This window comes from Caretta caretta, chromosome 2, assembly GCF_965140235.1.
Source record: "Caretta caretta isolate rCarCar2 chromosome 2, rCarCar1.hap1, whole genome shotgun sequence".
NCBI classification, from domain to species: Eukaryota; Metazoa; Chordata; order Testudines; family Cheloniidae; genus Caretta; species Caretta caretta.
Window position 1 is genome coordinate 208978115 of NC_134207.1, and position 15677 is coordinate 208993791.

At 44.6% G+C, this 15677-nt stretch overlaps 1 protein-coding gene across 9 annotated transcripts in view; it reads left to right on the forward strand.

Moving 5' to 3' along the window:
- Positions 1-15677, forward strand: part of OSBPL3 (oxysterol binding protein like 3) — a 136887-nt gene that overhangs the window by 70161 nt on the left and 51049 nt on the right. For all 9 annotated transcript variants that reach the window (XM_048838396.2, XM_048838399.2, XM_048838398.2 and 6 more), the window contains 4 exons: positions 8260-8386; positions 10032-10135; positions 10253-10345; positions 10934-11087. In XM_048838396.2, the coding sequence (XP_048694353.1) occupies positions 8260-8386; positions 10032-10135; positions 10253-10345; positions 10934-11087 (478 nt within the window). The remainder of the gene's footprint in view (positions 1-8259; positions 8387-10031; positions 10136-10252; positions 10346-10933; positions 11088-15677) is intronic.

Here is a 15677-nt window from a genome sequence, read left to right on the forward strand (position 1 = left end):
GGTCAGGCTTTGGCTTCAGCCCCAGATGGCGGGGCTCAGGGCCCCAGGCTTCAGCCCCATGTAGTGGGGCTTTGGCTTTCTGCCGTGGGCCCAAGTGACTGGCCATGCTTGATGGACCCCCTGGAGCCTGCTCAAGGGGCCCCGGAGCCTTGGTTGAGAACCACTGCTATAGAATACTGTACAGTTATCCTGTGTTTTTAAAATATCGTTGTTTAAAGTTGTATTAAAATTTAATTTTATTTTGCTTCATTTAAACAGTAACAAGGCCAGTATCGGAAAAGTTATAATCTTTTTATGGTTGCATAATAAATATCTTTGTTACACATGAGTTTTGCTGTCAGAATGGGAGAAGTAACTCTAGATTTTTACTTAAATTTAAGCTTTGTCCATTCATGCTAAAGTGGTGAAAATGTGTGGGTTTAACATTAAAACTTAGATACTTTATGAAATTATTTGCTATAAGAACTACAAAACATTAGCAATCCAATATTATAAGTAATTAGGCTTCCTTTAAAAAGGTGCAGTGATGATAAAACTGTAAATCATAAATTTGCCAATGTGTTTAATTGACATGAAATTTTCTTCAAGATGACTTGTTCACACAGATTCTACTCTTACCATGCATGCACCCCATGTGCACGAGTTTGGATTCTTTTGGCCAGCCGCAGCAATTGGGGCCACGCCTGCACCATAGATATCCTTGTGCTAACCACCCCATACGCGCACGCTCCTGAGGGAATAAAGGGCAGAATGGGTCTTTTGGTTCCTTTTTTACCGACTGTGGCAGCAAGTCAAAACTCCTGCAGTGTTTGCCTGCTTTTCTGTATACTGTGCTAGCGTTAATTAGCTAGTACTCTCGCTAATTATTTACTAGTTGGTTATTGCCCACTTTTTTTTTTTTTTTTTTTTAAACAAATATCAGTTTAGGCTAGATGCACCCATCCTACCAATATAGCAGAAGCTTTAAGACCTGTAAATGCTGGGTACTTCTGGTGCCTAATCTGCCTAGGATAGGGACATGTAGAGCATTTTGGGGGAGTATGTCACTCTTTCTCTAGCTACACTCGGAAAACTAGAAAAGTCCATCTGAGCTGTTCCACCTTGAGAGCCTGATGCTCTCCTCCTGGGACACTGAAGGAAGTTCGGAACTGGACCATAGTCATCTGGGCGGCCCCTTTCTATTAGTGCACCGGTGAGCCAAGATTCTAATCTGCGCTCCCAGACCACTACTTCTTAAAGGCTTTGTTTGCTATTCCAGCGTTAACAACTTCTGATGGGCAGAAAAGAGCACCACTGCGGGGCCAAGATAGGTGCAGGTCACCTTCACCCTAGCAAGCAGAGACAGAAGAACCATCAAACTTCTGGCTTGGCTTGGTTTAGGCTCAAGTTTAGGCTCAATCTCCCAAAGCCCAAAAGCATAACCAGGCCTCTTGAAGTACCCTAGTACCAATTACCAAGACAGCATCAGCAGTAGTCCCAGAGTCTATGGACCTCTCTCTCTCTCTCTACCAGTCCTTCGGAATCAATCTCAACACTGGGTATCTTGGTATCCAGAGCCTTGGCACAGTGTGTCTCAGTACCCTGAGTCCTGGTAACTATTGCCTCCATACTCATCTCAAAAGAGTGTTCCCCAGTACTAGCTATCTTGGTACCCAAAGCATACACTGTACCCAAGTGACTTAACTGTGAGCTCAATACCCGAGTCACCCCTCCTTAAAAGATTGAAGGTGGTGATGTTCAAGCCACCAGCTTCTGAGTATCAGTTTATCAGGTTAAGAAAGTATTTGCAGTGGGGTGGGCAGCCATACTCTAGAAAGCCTGCATCTTTTACTGTCTCCAGAGCTAGATCCTCCTCCCCAAAGAGGTAATATAGGTCGTTCCAGCCGTGCCATCTAGTGCGGTCTCAAATATTGGTAAGGCAAGAGTTGGAAAGTGAGGAAGAGCATTAGCTGCAAGGAGGAAAATCATCTCGTCCTCCGTGCCATCTTCGCATCCTCCCCAGATGGGGCAGTGAATTCTGCAATGTCTTCCTCAGTGGATGACTTCAGGGTGTTCCAGGAATATGGCAAAGACCCTGGGTATACTACTGGAAGTGGTACAGGAGAAACGATATCAACTCATGGACATCTAATACCTTTCCACACCTGGCAGGCTCACCAGGCCCACAAAATGAGGGACTATTGGAGCCTGAAACACACCCAAGTGAGCCAATAGATCATTTTCAGATACTAGCTCCTTTCCAGGGAATTTAGATATTTCTGTTCATAGCCAGTACTGGGTTTGCTTGTAGTGGCCACTGTCCAGGAAACATAAAAACAGGGACCTCCCAAATGAATACCCTGAGAGAAGACCCAAATAAATTGGACCTCTTTAGGTGTCAGGTATACTCCTCAGTCAGCTTCCAGATGCATATAACTAATTATCAGGCCCTCCTCTCCAAGTATGGGATAAATTATCAGGCCCTCCTCTCCAAGTATGGGATCTAGCTTATAGATAAGCTTCCAAAAGCACATCAAGAGAAGATGAAGGTCCTTTTGCTGAAGGACTAATTGACAGACTGTGCTGAACACATTTAACATATGTAATATGGCCACATTGGTGGCAATGAGTAGGTCTTCCTGGCTGTAGTCTGTAGGGATCCCCTGGAAGGCCTAAACAACAATTGACGACCTTGCATTGGCGGGTAGTGAACCTCTTAATTCTAGGATGGATGAGGCCCTCCGTTCCCTGAGACTTGAGGACAACTCTGTTCTTGAGACTGGAACACAGCAGCCCAAAGAAGGAAGCAAACATGTCAACAATTGTCCTTCAAGCAGTGCTTCTCTGCCTAGTGCTGTTGTCAGCCCCAGAGGACCTCAAAAACACAAGAAAGATGTAGCTGAAGCAGGAGAAGTAGAAGTTCCACTAGAGATGACTCTCTGCCCTTCTCTCTGCTGCTGCACATGCTGTGATGTCCACCAGGCAGCAGGTCTGATGCCAACTTCAAGAGCCCAACAGAATTATCTGGAATCTTTGCCAAAGGGGGGTAAAAAAGGAAATTGCATCTTATTTTTGGAAAGCCTGGACTGGGATCACCTTGGGCTGGTGGCTCCTAGAGATTGCGAGAAAGGGATCTTTCCAGTTCCAAACCCTTCCTATCCTTTATCCCCACCCCATCAATTTTCAGGGACCTGTCTCGCAAGATACTGTTAAAGCAAGAAGTGGACTGCCTTCTACAACTGGGAGCAGTGAAGGAGGTGCCTTCAGGGGCAGGGGGTCTATTTCTATTATTTTTTCTTCCCAAAGAAGAAAGGGGGTGTCTCAGACCTTTAATGTCTGAACGAAGTAATTTTGTTTCAAGTTCAGAATGGTGACTTCCCTCATCAGAGCCTCAAGACTGGTTTGCAGCTCTTGACCAGCAAGACACCTAATCATCCAGCCCACAGGTAATTGCTCAGAGTCTTGGTAGGAACACAGTAGAGTATCCTGCCCTTTGGTCTTTCCACAACACCAAGGGCATTACCCAAATGCTTGGCAGTTGTGGCTGCTCATCTAAGGAGACAAGGAATCCAGGTTTGCCCACATCTTAACTGTCTGATCCAAGAAAGATCACACCAACAGGTGACCAACTTGAATCCAAGTAACCTTAAAGCTCTTTACCTTATTGGGTCTCAAAGTCAACAGAGCGAAATCCACACTGACTCAGACTCCAAGCTTAGCATTCATAGGAGCAGTGTGAGATTCCAGGTCAATGAGCTTACCTTCCCAGCTTCAAGCGCACACATGAGCATCCATGAGAACTTACCTGGGATTTATGGCCTCATGAACCTAAATGATATAGTTTGCCAGACTTCACCTCCACTCCATACAAGAGTGGCTGAAATCAATGTATCTACAGCAGGCATCACATAGACATAATGGTCATGGTCCCACAAGAAGCCCTCTTCTCATTAAACTGGTGGAAAGACCCTCTTCATGTGTGCAACCCCTTTGCATCTCTACCCACTGAGACTGTGAGGATGGACACCCTGGGGAGCTTATCTAGATCACCAATCCCCCACTACAATAACCTTGCAACCTCCCCTCCACACACACACACACCCCTCTTTAGGTCAGGACCCCTACAGTTACAACACTGAAATTTCAGATTTAAATAGCTGAAATCATGAAATTTACTATTTTAAAAATCCTATGACCATGAAATTGATCAAAATGGACTGTGAATTTGATAGGGCCCTAATTATGACAACAGACAAGGGGAAGCAAGAATGTCTTTGCTCAGTAAGGAGGGCATGCAGCTCTGGAGTTGGTGCATTTTGAATCAAATTGCACCACTGGCTGTGTACCTTCCCAGCCTTCAGAACAGCTTGGCAGATCAACTCGGCAGACAGTTCTCAGACAACTAGTGGTATAGTACATCTTTCACAAGTAGGGATTCCCAGAAGTAGATGTTTGCCCAGACCATGACAAGTGTTAGGCATTCTGTTTCAGAGCGGGGGCTTCAGCTCAATGGCCCGTGACAGATGCTTTTTTCACCCCTGGACACTGGGACCGATCTGTGCTTTTCTGCTGATCCCCACGATACAGAGGATTCTTCGGAACTGAGGCAAAAGGCAGGACTGAGGATTAGGATAGCCCTGGCATGAGCCAGGCAGTTCTGGTATTTGGATCTGATGAATCTCTCAACATAGCCACCAAGCACATGACTTGCTGTGGCTGACATGGTCTCACCGAACAATAGTCAGATCCGGCATCCAGACCCAGCCTCCTTACATCTGGCAGCCTCGAAAGAAGCTGCCCAGCTGGAGTTCAGAACAATCTGATCCACAGCAGAAAAGCCTCCGCTGGACTTATTTAAAGCAAAGTGGAGGAGGTATTCCAGTTGGACATTTCAGCACCCGCTTTCTCCCCTGACAACACCCATTTCAGCAATTATGGACCATCTATTAGCCTTGAAACAAGTTTGACTTTCTATCAGCTCCATGCAGCAGCAATAGCTGCACTTACAATATGACCCTGAATAGGAGTGTATATTCCCACCCTACAGTGGTAGGGTTCCTTAAGAACCCTCATTCATGTATTTCTCCCAGTTCAGGAGCTCCCTCCCCCTTGGGTCCTCAATATACTATTAGCAGGCTTGTTGGATTCTCCCCTCCCCTTCCCCCTTGAGCCAAAGCTATTTCAGAATTCTGGGTGAACCTATTCACTCATCTCCCAGTATTCTTCCCCAGGCCTCGCTCCACCTCCAGGGAAGCAAAACTTCACCCACTTGATGGAGTGAAGGGCACTGTTTCTTTACAATGATGGGACAAAGCCATACAGAAACATACCTAGACTGTTTGTAGCCTTTGTGGAGAGGGTCCTTTCAGGCTAGGTAAGTGGGTCTCCAACTGCATAAGGCCGTGTTATGAGTTAGCCAGGCTAGAGCCAGCCCCCTAAGCACATTAGAGGTCATTTCACTAGAGCTCGTGCAGACTCTGCTGCCTGCTTGAAGAATATCCCTATTTCTGAAATCTATAAGGCAGCTACAGGGAATGCAGTCCACATCTTTAAAAGACGCTATTCTTTTGTAGCTGTGTCCAGATGGAATTCCTGCTTTGGTAGGGATATCTTGCACTCACTTGTTTAGGTAGCACTCCTACTACCCACCTCTGAGCAGAGACAACTGCTTCCTATGGACAATCACTCAAAAGAATGGTTACTTACCTTAGAGTACCTGTGGGCCTTTGAGATGTGTTGTCTGTATGGATTCCACGAACTGCCCTCCTTCCACACTGCTACAGAAACCTACTCCTCTGGGATTCTGTATTGGCAAAGAAACTGAAGGATGGTTGGATCCACTCCACCCTTTATGCCCACGGGTGGGGAAAATGCAAGGATATCTAAGGCATGGAGGCTCCCCCAACGGACACTGCTGCCTGAAAGAATCTGATCACATGCATAGCAAGAGTGGAACCTGTGTGAATAACGCTACTTGAAGAACCAGAGGTACAGTAATGTAACTTTATTTTTAATATGAAATACTTTAGTGTACTGCCAATTTATTAACCCAGCTTTGAAGTCAGTGGAGGCATGCCAGTTTACACCAGCTGAAGATTTGGCCCATGGGCAATGTTCTATGCTACACATTGTAACAACTTGTAGAATGTTTGCATTCTAAGAGTTAACGTTCTCTTTGCGAGTCAGTGTGTCCAGCTAGATGGAGCTATAAAGGCGTTTGCTTCCTTTCCTGCCTCTTTTTTGGCAACTTCTCCCCCCCCCCTCACTCCCCCAATTTGTATATGAATTGTAGGGCAAAAGTAAGTTTCACATTATGAATTTTGGAGAAGTAAATGTGGAATGTGTGTACGAAGTTGTTCTAAATTGTACATCTTTATAAACTCCATCTGTACATTCCAGAAGGTGGGTAACATGTTTAATACATATGGATGGTTACAACTTTCTGCAGTGATTTTAACGAACTAGAGCAGCTGTATGGCTGAGCAACCATACATTAATTAATGATAAAGTTACTAATTGATATTTACTGTCTTGGTTCTGACTAAACAAGCTGTATTTAATACAGTTATTCTAATGTCACTATATAAAACCAATAGTATCAATAGATATAGTGTATTCAGTTTTCTTCCCACCCCATAAGTAAAAAGGACTAAAGAAAGGCAACAAGCTTATTACTATAGAGGGATAGAAGAGACTTTCATATGAAGATGGATTTAAGGCTTGTATTGCTTAGTTTAGAGAGGAGCTGAGCAAGAGGAAACATGAAAGAAGAGTATAAAATAGGTGATAGAGATTATCTAGGCCCTTCCAATTAACCTTTCTCATAATACTAGAATAAAGGGGACACACAATGAAATTGCAAAGGAAGCAATTTAAAATGGATTTTAAAAGAAATGTTTTATGAAACTTCTAAATTAGCCTGGGGAACTTGCTCCTGCAAGAGTCTACTGAGGGTAAAAAGCTTACTGGGACCCAAAAAAGGCTTAGGCACTTGTATAAATAAGAAGTTCCTCTGTAGTTATTCTAGATAGGATAAGAGTATTATCAACCAACCACCAACTCATTTTAGTGTTAGGAAGAAACTTCCCCCATAAGCGTGTTACTGCATAATTGGCCTTTATGGGGGATTTACATGTTCTGAGGCATGTGATACTGGTTGCCGTTGGAGACCAGTAATAGAATAGCAGACTACATCAGCTATTGGTGGATATAGCATGGTAATTCTTATGCAGCAGAGGCATATAGTCAAAAGGATACTAAGGACTATCATTCAAGATCCTCATAATTGAGTCAGACCAATGGTCCATCTAGGCCAGTATCCTGTCTTCTGACAGTGGCCAATGCCAGGTGCTTCAAAGGTAATGAACAGAACAGGCAATCATTGAGTAATCCTCCCTGTTCAGAGGTTAGAGACGCCCAGAGCATGGGGCTGCATCCCTGACCGTCTTGGCTAATAGCTATCGATGGACCTATCTTCCATGAACTTATCGAATTCTTTTTTGAACCACATTATAGTTTTTGGCCTTCTCAGCATCCCCTGGCAATAAATTCCACAGGTTGACTGTGTGGTGTGAAGAAGTACTACTTCGGTTTTTAAACCTGCTGCTTATCAATTTCATTGGGTGACCCCTGGTTCTTTCCTTATTCAATTTCTCCACGCCAGTTACAATTTTATAGACCTTTATGACATCCACACTTAGTCATCTCTTTTCCAAGCTGAAAAGTCCAAGTCTTTATAATCTCTCCACATATGGAAGTTGTTCAATACCTTTAATCATAGGAATATGAACATTAGTCAGTTCTTCAGATAACATCTGGTGAAACTTGCCCCTTTCTTTAAAATCTTCCTAACATTTAAACTATTTGTGGTTTGTTCCTTGTTTTGCTGAGTCGGAAATGGGGAGAACATTAAAGGCAGATGATGTGCTATTCAATTTACTACTCTGACATAACTGGTTTCAAGTGTTTTAAACCTTTTTAAATCTACTTTTTAGCAAACCCAGTTCTTGTTGGGTTTTTTTTCCTGTATTTGGCTTTCTGTTGCTAGTAGCTGCTAGTCAGCTCACTCCCTTATTCAGATTTTCACATATCTATAAGGGGTGGTATTAAATAAAAAAATGTGCATATCTTTGTTGACTCATATATTTGTGACACCTTTGGTGCATATAATCTTCACCAGCTTCTGAACCTGGTCCTTTGCATCTGGATGCCATAATGTATCTTCACCACAATAATAGATTGTCTTTGTATTAATCATTCATTTCTGTTTCTTTGGAACAGGCAGACAGCATGACAAACCAGAACTCATTGCGAATTGGAAGTAGCTTACAGTTTTCCTGTCCAAGTAGTGAGTCCAAGATTCCACCTTGGCTGCAGTCTTCTGAGGATATGGAAAAATGCTCAAAAGGTAATGTTATTTAAGGAACTTCAAACTATTAGGTTATTTCAGATTTCCTGACTGTACCTGGAATTGACTGACTCTGTAAGGGCTGTCCTCGTGTAGTGTTTACGTCTGAAAATGATGGTGGTAGCTTTTTTTTAAGTGAATGATGTCCACATTTTATAGGAATAGTCATTTTCGAGTACTTCCATTTCTGGGCAGCCAACATGAGACCTCTTAAAGAGGCCTGACTTTTTCAGAAAGTTTTGGGCATCAATCTTCTGATGATCAGGCTTTGAGGTGTCTCAAACGAGGCATCCAGAAATTGAAGCATCCAAAATTACTAGCCATTTTTGAAAATCTGGGCCTTCGTGGACGTCACAAGTGCCAGCCATATTTACAGTCCAAGAGCTTGAGGTTCTTTTGAAGTTATTTCCCTGTAGAACAAAAATACATCAGGAGCAGTTTAAGCTTGCCCAATCAATATGCCTCTATCCTGACCTAGAAGGACCCACATCTAGGGGTGAGAAGATAGTACAGTCTCTAAGCCTGTGGCATCATTGCCCTCTCCACTAACGGGGCTGACTAATGCCAAACTGTGGTAACAATCTTTGTGCTGCTGACACCAATCTGTTACAAACTAGACTGCAAAGACAAGGTGAATCAAAGTAAGACTTTAACTCTGAGGTGGGCAAACAACGGCCCACAGGCCACATCTGGCCCACAGGACCGTCCTGCCCGGCCCTTGAGCTCCCAGCCGGGGAGGCTAGCCCCCAGTCCCTCCCCTGCTGTCCCCCTTCCCCCGCAGCCTCAGCTCACCGTGTCACCAGCGCTCTGGGCTGCAAGCTCCTGCCAGGCAGTGCGGCTGCCAGTCCTCATAGAATCATAGAATATTGGGGTTGGAAGGGACCTCAGGAGGTCATCTAGTCCAACCCCCTGCTCAAAGCAGGACCAGTCCCCAACTAAATCATCCCAGCCAGGGCTTTGTCAAGCCTGACCTTAAAAACTTCTAAGGAAGGAGATTCTACCACCTCCCTAGGTAACGCATTCCAGTGTTTCACCACCCTCCTAGTGAAAAAGTTTTTCCTAATATCCAACCTAAATCTCCCTCACTGCAACTTGAGACCATTACTCCTTGTTCTGTCATCTGCTACCACTGAGAACAGTCTAGATCCATCCTCTTTGGAACCCCCTCTCAGGTAGTTGAAAGCAGCTATCAAATCCCCATTCTGAGTGGCATGGTAAGGGGGTGGGGCGTGTGGGGGGGTTGGATGAGGGGCAGGGATTCCCGGGGGGCAGTCAGGGGACAGGGAGCAGGGGGTGGTTGGATGAGGGGCAGGGGTTCCCGGGGGGCAGTCAGGGGACAGGGGTGTGGATGGGGTCGAGGCAGTCAGGGAGCAGGAGGGGTTGGATAGGGCTGGGGGGTCCCAGGAGGGGGCAGTCAGGGAGGGTTGGATGGGTTGGAGGTTCTGAGGGGGGCAGATGGGGGTGGGGGCCAGGCTGTTTGGGGAGGCACAGCCTTCCCTACCCGGCCCGCCATACAGTTTTGGAACCCCAATGTGGCCCTGGGGCCAAAAAGTTTGCCCACCCCTACTTTAACTGCATGTAAAAAATTACATCCCATGTCTCCATTTCTTGGGAGAAACTGGAAGTATTTTCTCTTTCAAAACAGATCTCTCGTATTGTCACACATATTTAATGGAAATGAGCCAGCTGTTACAGAGCATGGAAGTTCTCCACAGGACATGTTCAGCACCTGCTATAAATGCCATGCAGGTCAGTTGTGAAAATTATTACGTCAGTGAAGTGGGAGGGGTGTCAAGGTGTTGTTTCTTCTTAGCAGTATTGTTTTATGACACCTACCATTATTCTTGTTCCCTGTGTTGTTAAAAGGGGGGACCTTTTGAAAGTCCAAAAAAGGAAAAAAGAATTCACAGGAGGTGGCGGCCTAGAGTTATTGGGAAAGATGCTAAAGGAATGTTGCAGGTAACTGGAACAGCCTCTTTCCTGCCCTAACCCAACTTTCTCAAAATACTAACCTGCTTATTGATCCTTTCTTGCTCTATCGCTTTTAAGGACATTTGAATCCTTCTAAATCAAGTAATATGTAAGATTGGATTTCACAGTGACTGACATCCATAGCAAAAATCCCATTGATTTAAAAGTGGCCAAGATTTCACACACGGTCTCAACTGACCCTCTGTTTCTGGGCCCAGAAGCCATTGCAAATCTTACAGTGCTGTTTAACTATCTGTTTACCTAATTGCTTCCAGAAATCATGTTGTTGGGGAGTAATAAGTTTAAACCATGGTACAACAATATTCTCTCCAGCACTCCCCAGACCAAAAATAATGTTTCCACTAAATTTTTGCCAAATCTCCAAGTTTGAAACCTTTGAGCATGTTCTTTCCTATTCTTTGGTTTGCCAAATGTACTATCCATGCAAAAAACTATTGCTGATCAACAGCAGTTCTTCCCATGCTGTTGTCTAAGGCCTGATTGTACATTGTCTGCAATGTAAATGTAAAACTTTGTCTTGTCATATTTTACCAATTGTAAATGTCCTCCATTTAGGTACCTACAGTATTTTCTGCCCCCATGCGACTGCATGCTTCCAATCCTAATTTATCTACAATAGATTTTGGGGAAGAGAAAAATTACTCTGATGGCTCTGAAACATCAGAATTTTCTAAAATGCAAGAAGACTTGTGTCACGTTGCACATAAAGGTGAGTGAGATTCTGTGTGTTTCTTGTATGGCTATGTGAAGTGTCAGCTAAAATAATAATGTGATACCTGAGCGTGGCTTATGTGAAAATTTGAAAGTCCTGGATAACGTCACTTCCCATCCCCCTGCTTCCCAGGATGTGACAGGCACTGAAATGCGCTGGGCTCAGGTCATCAAAATAGTAGCTTAACTGTTGAATTATTTTCTTTTCTTCAGAATTTTAGATTTGGAGCCAGAGTACAGTCTGAGCCCTGTCCAAGTCCAGAAAATGTTGTGGTTTCACAGTTAGAGCCCTGTGCAATGCAAAATGTGGATCCCACATCTGATCTGCAATCCGTGGCTATAAAGTGAATATCTGCAGATTTGCAGGGCTCTACATGTAATACATAAATTGAAACTCATTTTGTGTATACTTTTTTTAAAAGTTGATTCTTTTAAAATAGACTTCAGTTTTCCTTTAGCTGCTTCTCAGTTCATAGTACACTCCAGTGGTCTCTTTTCAAGGGCAGAACCCCATCAAACCCAGAGACCTCAGAGTAATAAGCCAGTTTGAATGGAATTGTTGGAATTTCCACTCCCCGTTGAATGATGGCGGCCTGCCTTTCCACCCAGTTTTGTGTGTAATCACTCAAGACTCTGTTATCCTGGGAAGAAGCAGTTGTTCTAAAATCAGTTTCTATAAATGCAGCAGTATATTGCTCCTGTGTGTGTGAGCGAGAGAGTACTAACTCTCTCGCTCATGTGCGTGTTTTCTCTCGCTTGCGTGTGCACACACAGTAGGCATTCAGGATGGTTTCAGTATTTCAGAGCTAACATTTGTTTGTGATGCAAGGGTTGCTATGGTAGTAACCTATTTTTAGTGAATACCAAAGAGTAAAATCTCATGGTAAGCAACCACTAGTTCAAGCTGCCACTGAACAGCCGTCTCTGCAAAAGCTCTTTTTTCCATAGCTATGCTTTGCTAACATGAAATAGCCAGCCAGTCTTTCTCTCTCTCTCTTTTCTCCCCCCACATCCCCACCCCACCATCTACTGTCACACCCTAGCAGTATCTTTTTATTTGGACGGTGGGGGGAGTAAGGAGAGTCCTAGTAAATAAGGCTGTTATGAACAGGAAATTAAATGACTTTTTTTTGAAGCATTCCACCATTCTCAGTGGTTTGAACATTGGCTTGCTAAAGCCAGGGTTGTGAGTTCAATCCTTGAGGTGGCCATTTGGGTGAAAAATTGGGGATTGGTCCTGCTTTGAGCAGGGGGTTGGACTAGATGACCTCCTGAGGTCCCTTCCAACCCTGATATTCTATGATTCTGTGATTAATAAGGACATCTCACAGAAAACCCATTTTCGCTGGCTATGCAGCAATGTTATCATAAACATTCCTCATTTGTTTTTCCCCTGTGGTGGAGGTATGTTTTAGATACTGTACTTACATAAGTGAACTCTCTTACCATTGAGCTTTGCAAAATCACATGTGGTCAAAATTAGATATGTTTTTTTTTTTTTAAATGCAGTAGCACCAAATAAGATGTTTTAAGAATCTTCTTCCTTGAGATAATCGTGGCAGAAATATTGCTCTCTTAGAAATGAAAATATACATCATGGCTATAGGCTTTATGCTCGAAACCCAAGTGCAATACCTATTTTTTGCTGGGGTGATTGTTGGCTCAGTGTCATTTAATGCCCTTTTGTGAAGGGTATATAATAATTTCTTAATGCTGCTTTATTTCGCGCTGCCTCATCTATACTTCTGAAATAGGAAAATAATATTTTGAATGGAGGAGAGGTTTGTTTTATCTTTTGTGAATTAAACAAAATGTAGCATTTAAAAGGCATAGTCTCTTTAATAAGTCTAAATATGTGCTGATACATCTCCTGGAGAGTAGAGAGAGACTTTTTTTTTAAGGCATATATTATGTAGTTGGAGATCAGACATGTCGTCATTTCAAAATTAAGAATTTGGGCAGTGAGAGTAAAATCAGCCTTTAGTTTCACATCTGAAGTAATATTTTTTGAGAGATTACACGAATACACATTCTAGAATGTTATCTAAAATGGTTCTGCCCCTCTGACTCTGAGTATATTCTCAAATAATATTTGAGGAGAGAAGAGTTCCTGTGGGAACTGCACTTGTAAAACTAGCTACAGCTGATATACTTGTCTTTCTGGTGCATTTCTCTAAAACATTTGAGAATGGTATAATGAATAAAAGCTGAGAACCAGAGCATGATGATGACTTACAATGCGGCATTTTAGCATAAGAGCTCAAGAATAGTTCCTACTCCTCGGGGAGTTTAGATACACCAGCTCACATATTTAACTCAATCCCCAGGTGGGTCGGTAGAGGGCCCATCTATTTTTCCATCTGCCAGAGGTAATCTCAGCTTACCAGTCAAGGTCTGGAATGTGGCCAAAGAGCTAGTACACTTCTCGGTCTGCCCTGCCTGTCTTGCTTTCACATATCTGGTTCCAAATGTCTACTGGCAGCCACCCTGAACTGTGCCTCAGTTTCCCCAGGTTTGATCCGTCCATTTCATCTGTAGTCTTGGTCACAGCCACCCTGAGCTAAGCCTCAGTTTTCCTAAACTTGGGCTTCAACTTCAGGTGGTGCCTTGGATGCAGCCAACTTTGACCTGTCCCTCAGTTCCCTCCAAAGGTGGTCCTCAGTTATGGCTGTAATCTAAGCCACAGCCGCCCTGAGATGTGCCTCCATTTCCCCAAGAGTGGTGTCAGTTATGGGTGGAGTCTTTGGCCACTGCCACACTGAGCTGTACCTCAGTTTCCCCAGTTTTTGTCACTGGCAGAGATGCTCACCATACTGCATGCCCCCTCCTTGCAGGGGAAGCACTGTGTCCTTTGGCCCTGTCCCTAAGCTCCTTCTCTGAGTTGGATCAAAAGTGTTTTTGATCTGTAGTATTCTGCCTGCTGGGGAGACCACCCCACCCTCCAGGCATTAACTCTGCAGTGGGGGGAGAGCCCAGGCAGCCACCCAACCGGTCCCCTCTGCGGTATGGGGAGCCACTCAGTGGCACACCCATTGCCCACTCTGTGGTATGGGGACCTTGGTCAGTACCCACCACTGCAAGAGGCCACTCACCTTTCCTACTCTCGCTCAGCCTGCCCTCCCCCGCTGCACACGCTCTCATGTATGGATGAGGAAAACCCTCCGCCAAAGGAAAACAGCTGCCCTTCTCTGGGTCCTGCAGCTGCCTGTCACTGCTGCTACTGCCCTGTCCGACTGTGGTGTGATCCTGAGGTGACTTCAGCCAGTCCTCCACTGGGACCCTGCTGGTCACCCTGAGGCTCCTCTGGACCCCCAACGCCACATGGTGGGGCCCTGGCAGGCTCCTCTGCCGCCTCCTTGTTGCAGCTGCTACTGATGGGTGATTGAGAGCCTTGTGGTGTCCTCCTTACTGACTAGGAGGGGGAGGTCCCCTTCCTCCTGTGCCTCTGCACCCTCCACTGCCTGGGGTACCCTAGCTCTGCATCCTGTCTCATATGTTTAGGGATCCTCCCCCCTCCCAGGCCAATCTGAGGTCCCCCATGTGCTGGGTGGGGAGGATTCCCCACCCGCCCAATCTCGCCATGCTGCTGCGTCTGGAATTGGTGCTGTTGCTTCCAGCTTGATCCTGGTAAAAGGGCTTTTCTGAGGCTGCATGGGGTATAAATCACCCCATTGTAGGGCGGGGGTCTTAAAAGGGCCAGCACCCCTTTTCTTGACAGCCAGGCAACGACTGCCCACATGGAGGCTGTGCGGCACACATTGTAATACTTCCATTAGGAAATGCAGAATGGCTACGTACAACTTAATGCAGTATTGAAGAAGGCTCATCACCCATGAGTCTTGTAGTTGTTGTATCCTATTAGGTTGACTACAACTTGCTGTTTGATGTTAAAATCCGATGCACCATCTGAGGCACACTGCGCATACGCTAAGAAGATTGCTCTGGTAATCTCATGAGGGTTGGAAATCAGATTTTGCACAGTGCTGTTAGAACACTACAGTCCATTTCTTTTAGACATGTGATAAATTATTCCTCTGCTCTTAGTAACCACTGTAAAATTGTGAGTGGGATTTCATAAATGGCTTCCGTAAGCTTTGCACTGCATATGGCACAAAAAGTAATTAGGAGTATGACTAGAGTATCTTCTCTACATCGTAACTATAGACAAAGATTTTCAAGTTGGGCACCTAAAATCACTGGTTTCTTTTGTAAATCTTGAGTGCAAGTCTCTGGGACCCAGTACCTGAGTCTGATCCCTTGGTTTTAACTCAGAAGACTCACTGACAGCATAGACAGAGCTGGCTGTACAGCACTATAGGTTTCCTCCCAGTAGGGGCTGAGCGTACAGCATTCCCTTTTGATGGTTACTGGGAATTGTGAATGTTCATTCCCTTTTATGATCAAGCCCCTTTAGGGCTTTTCTTCACTGCAGAGTAAACCTGGGCTCTTACTCGTGTGTTGCCCCAACATCTCTCCCATCCACACATACAAACCTCTAATCTGAGTTGGTGTTTTACACCCCGGCTAACTGGTCCATCCAGTGGTATAGGCTAAAGCCTGGGTTAAGCTTTCACTTGGGATGGTAACC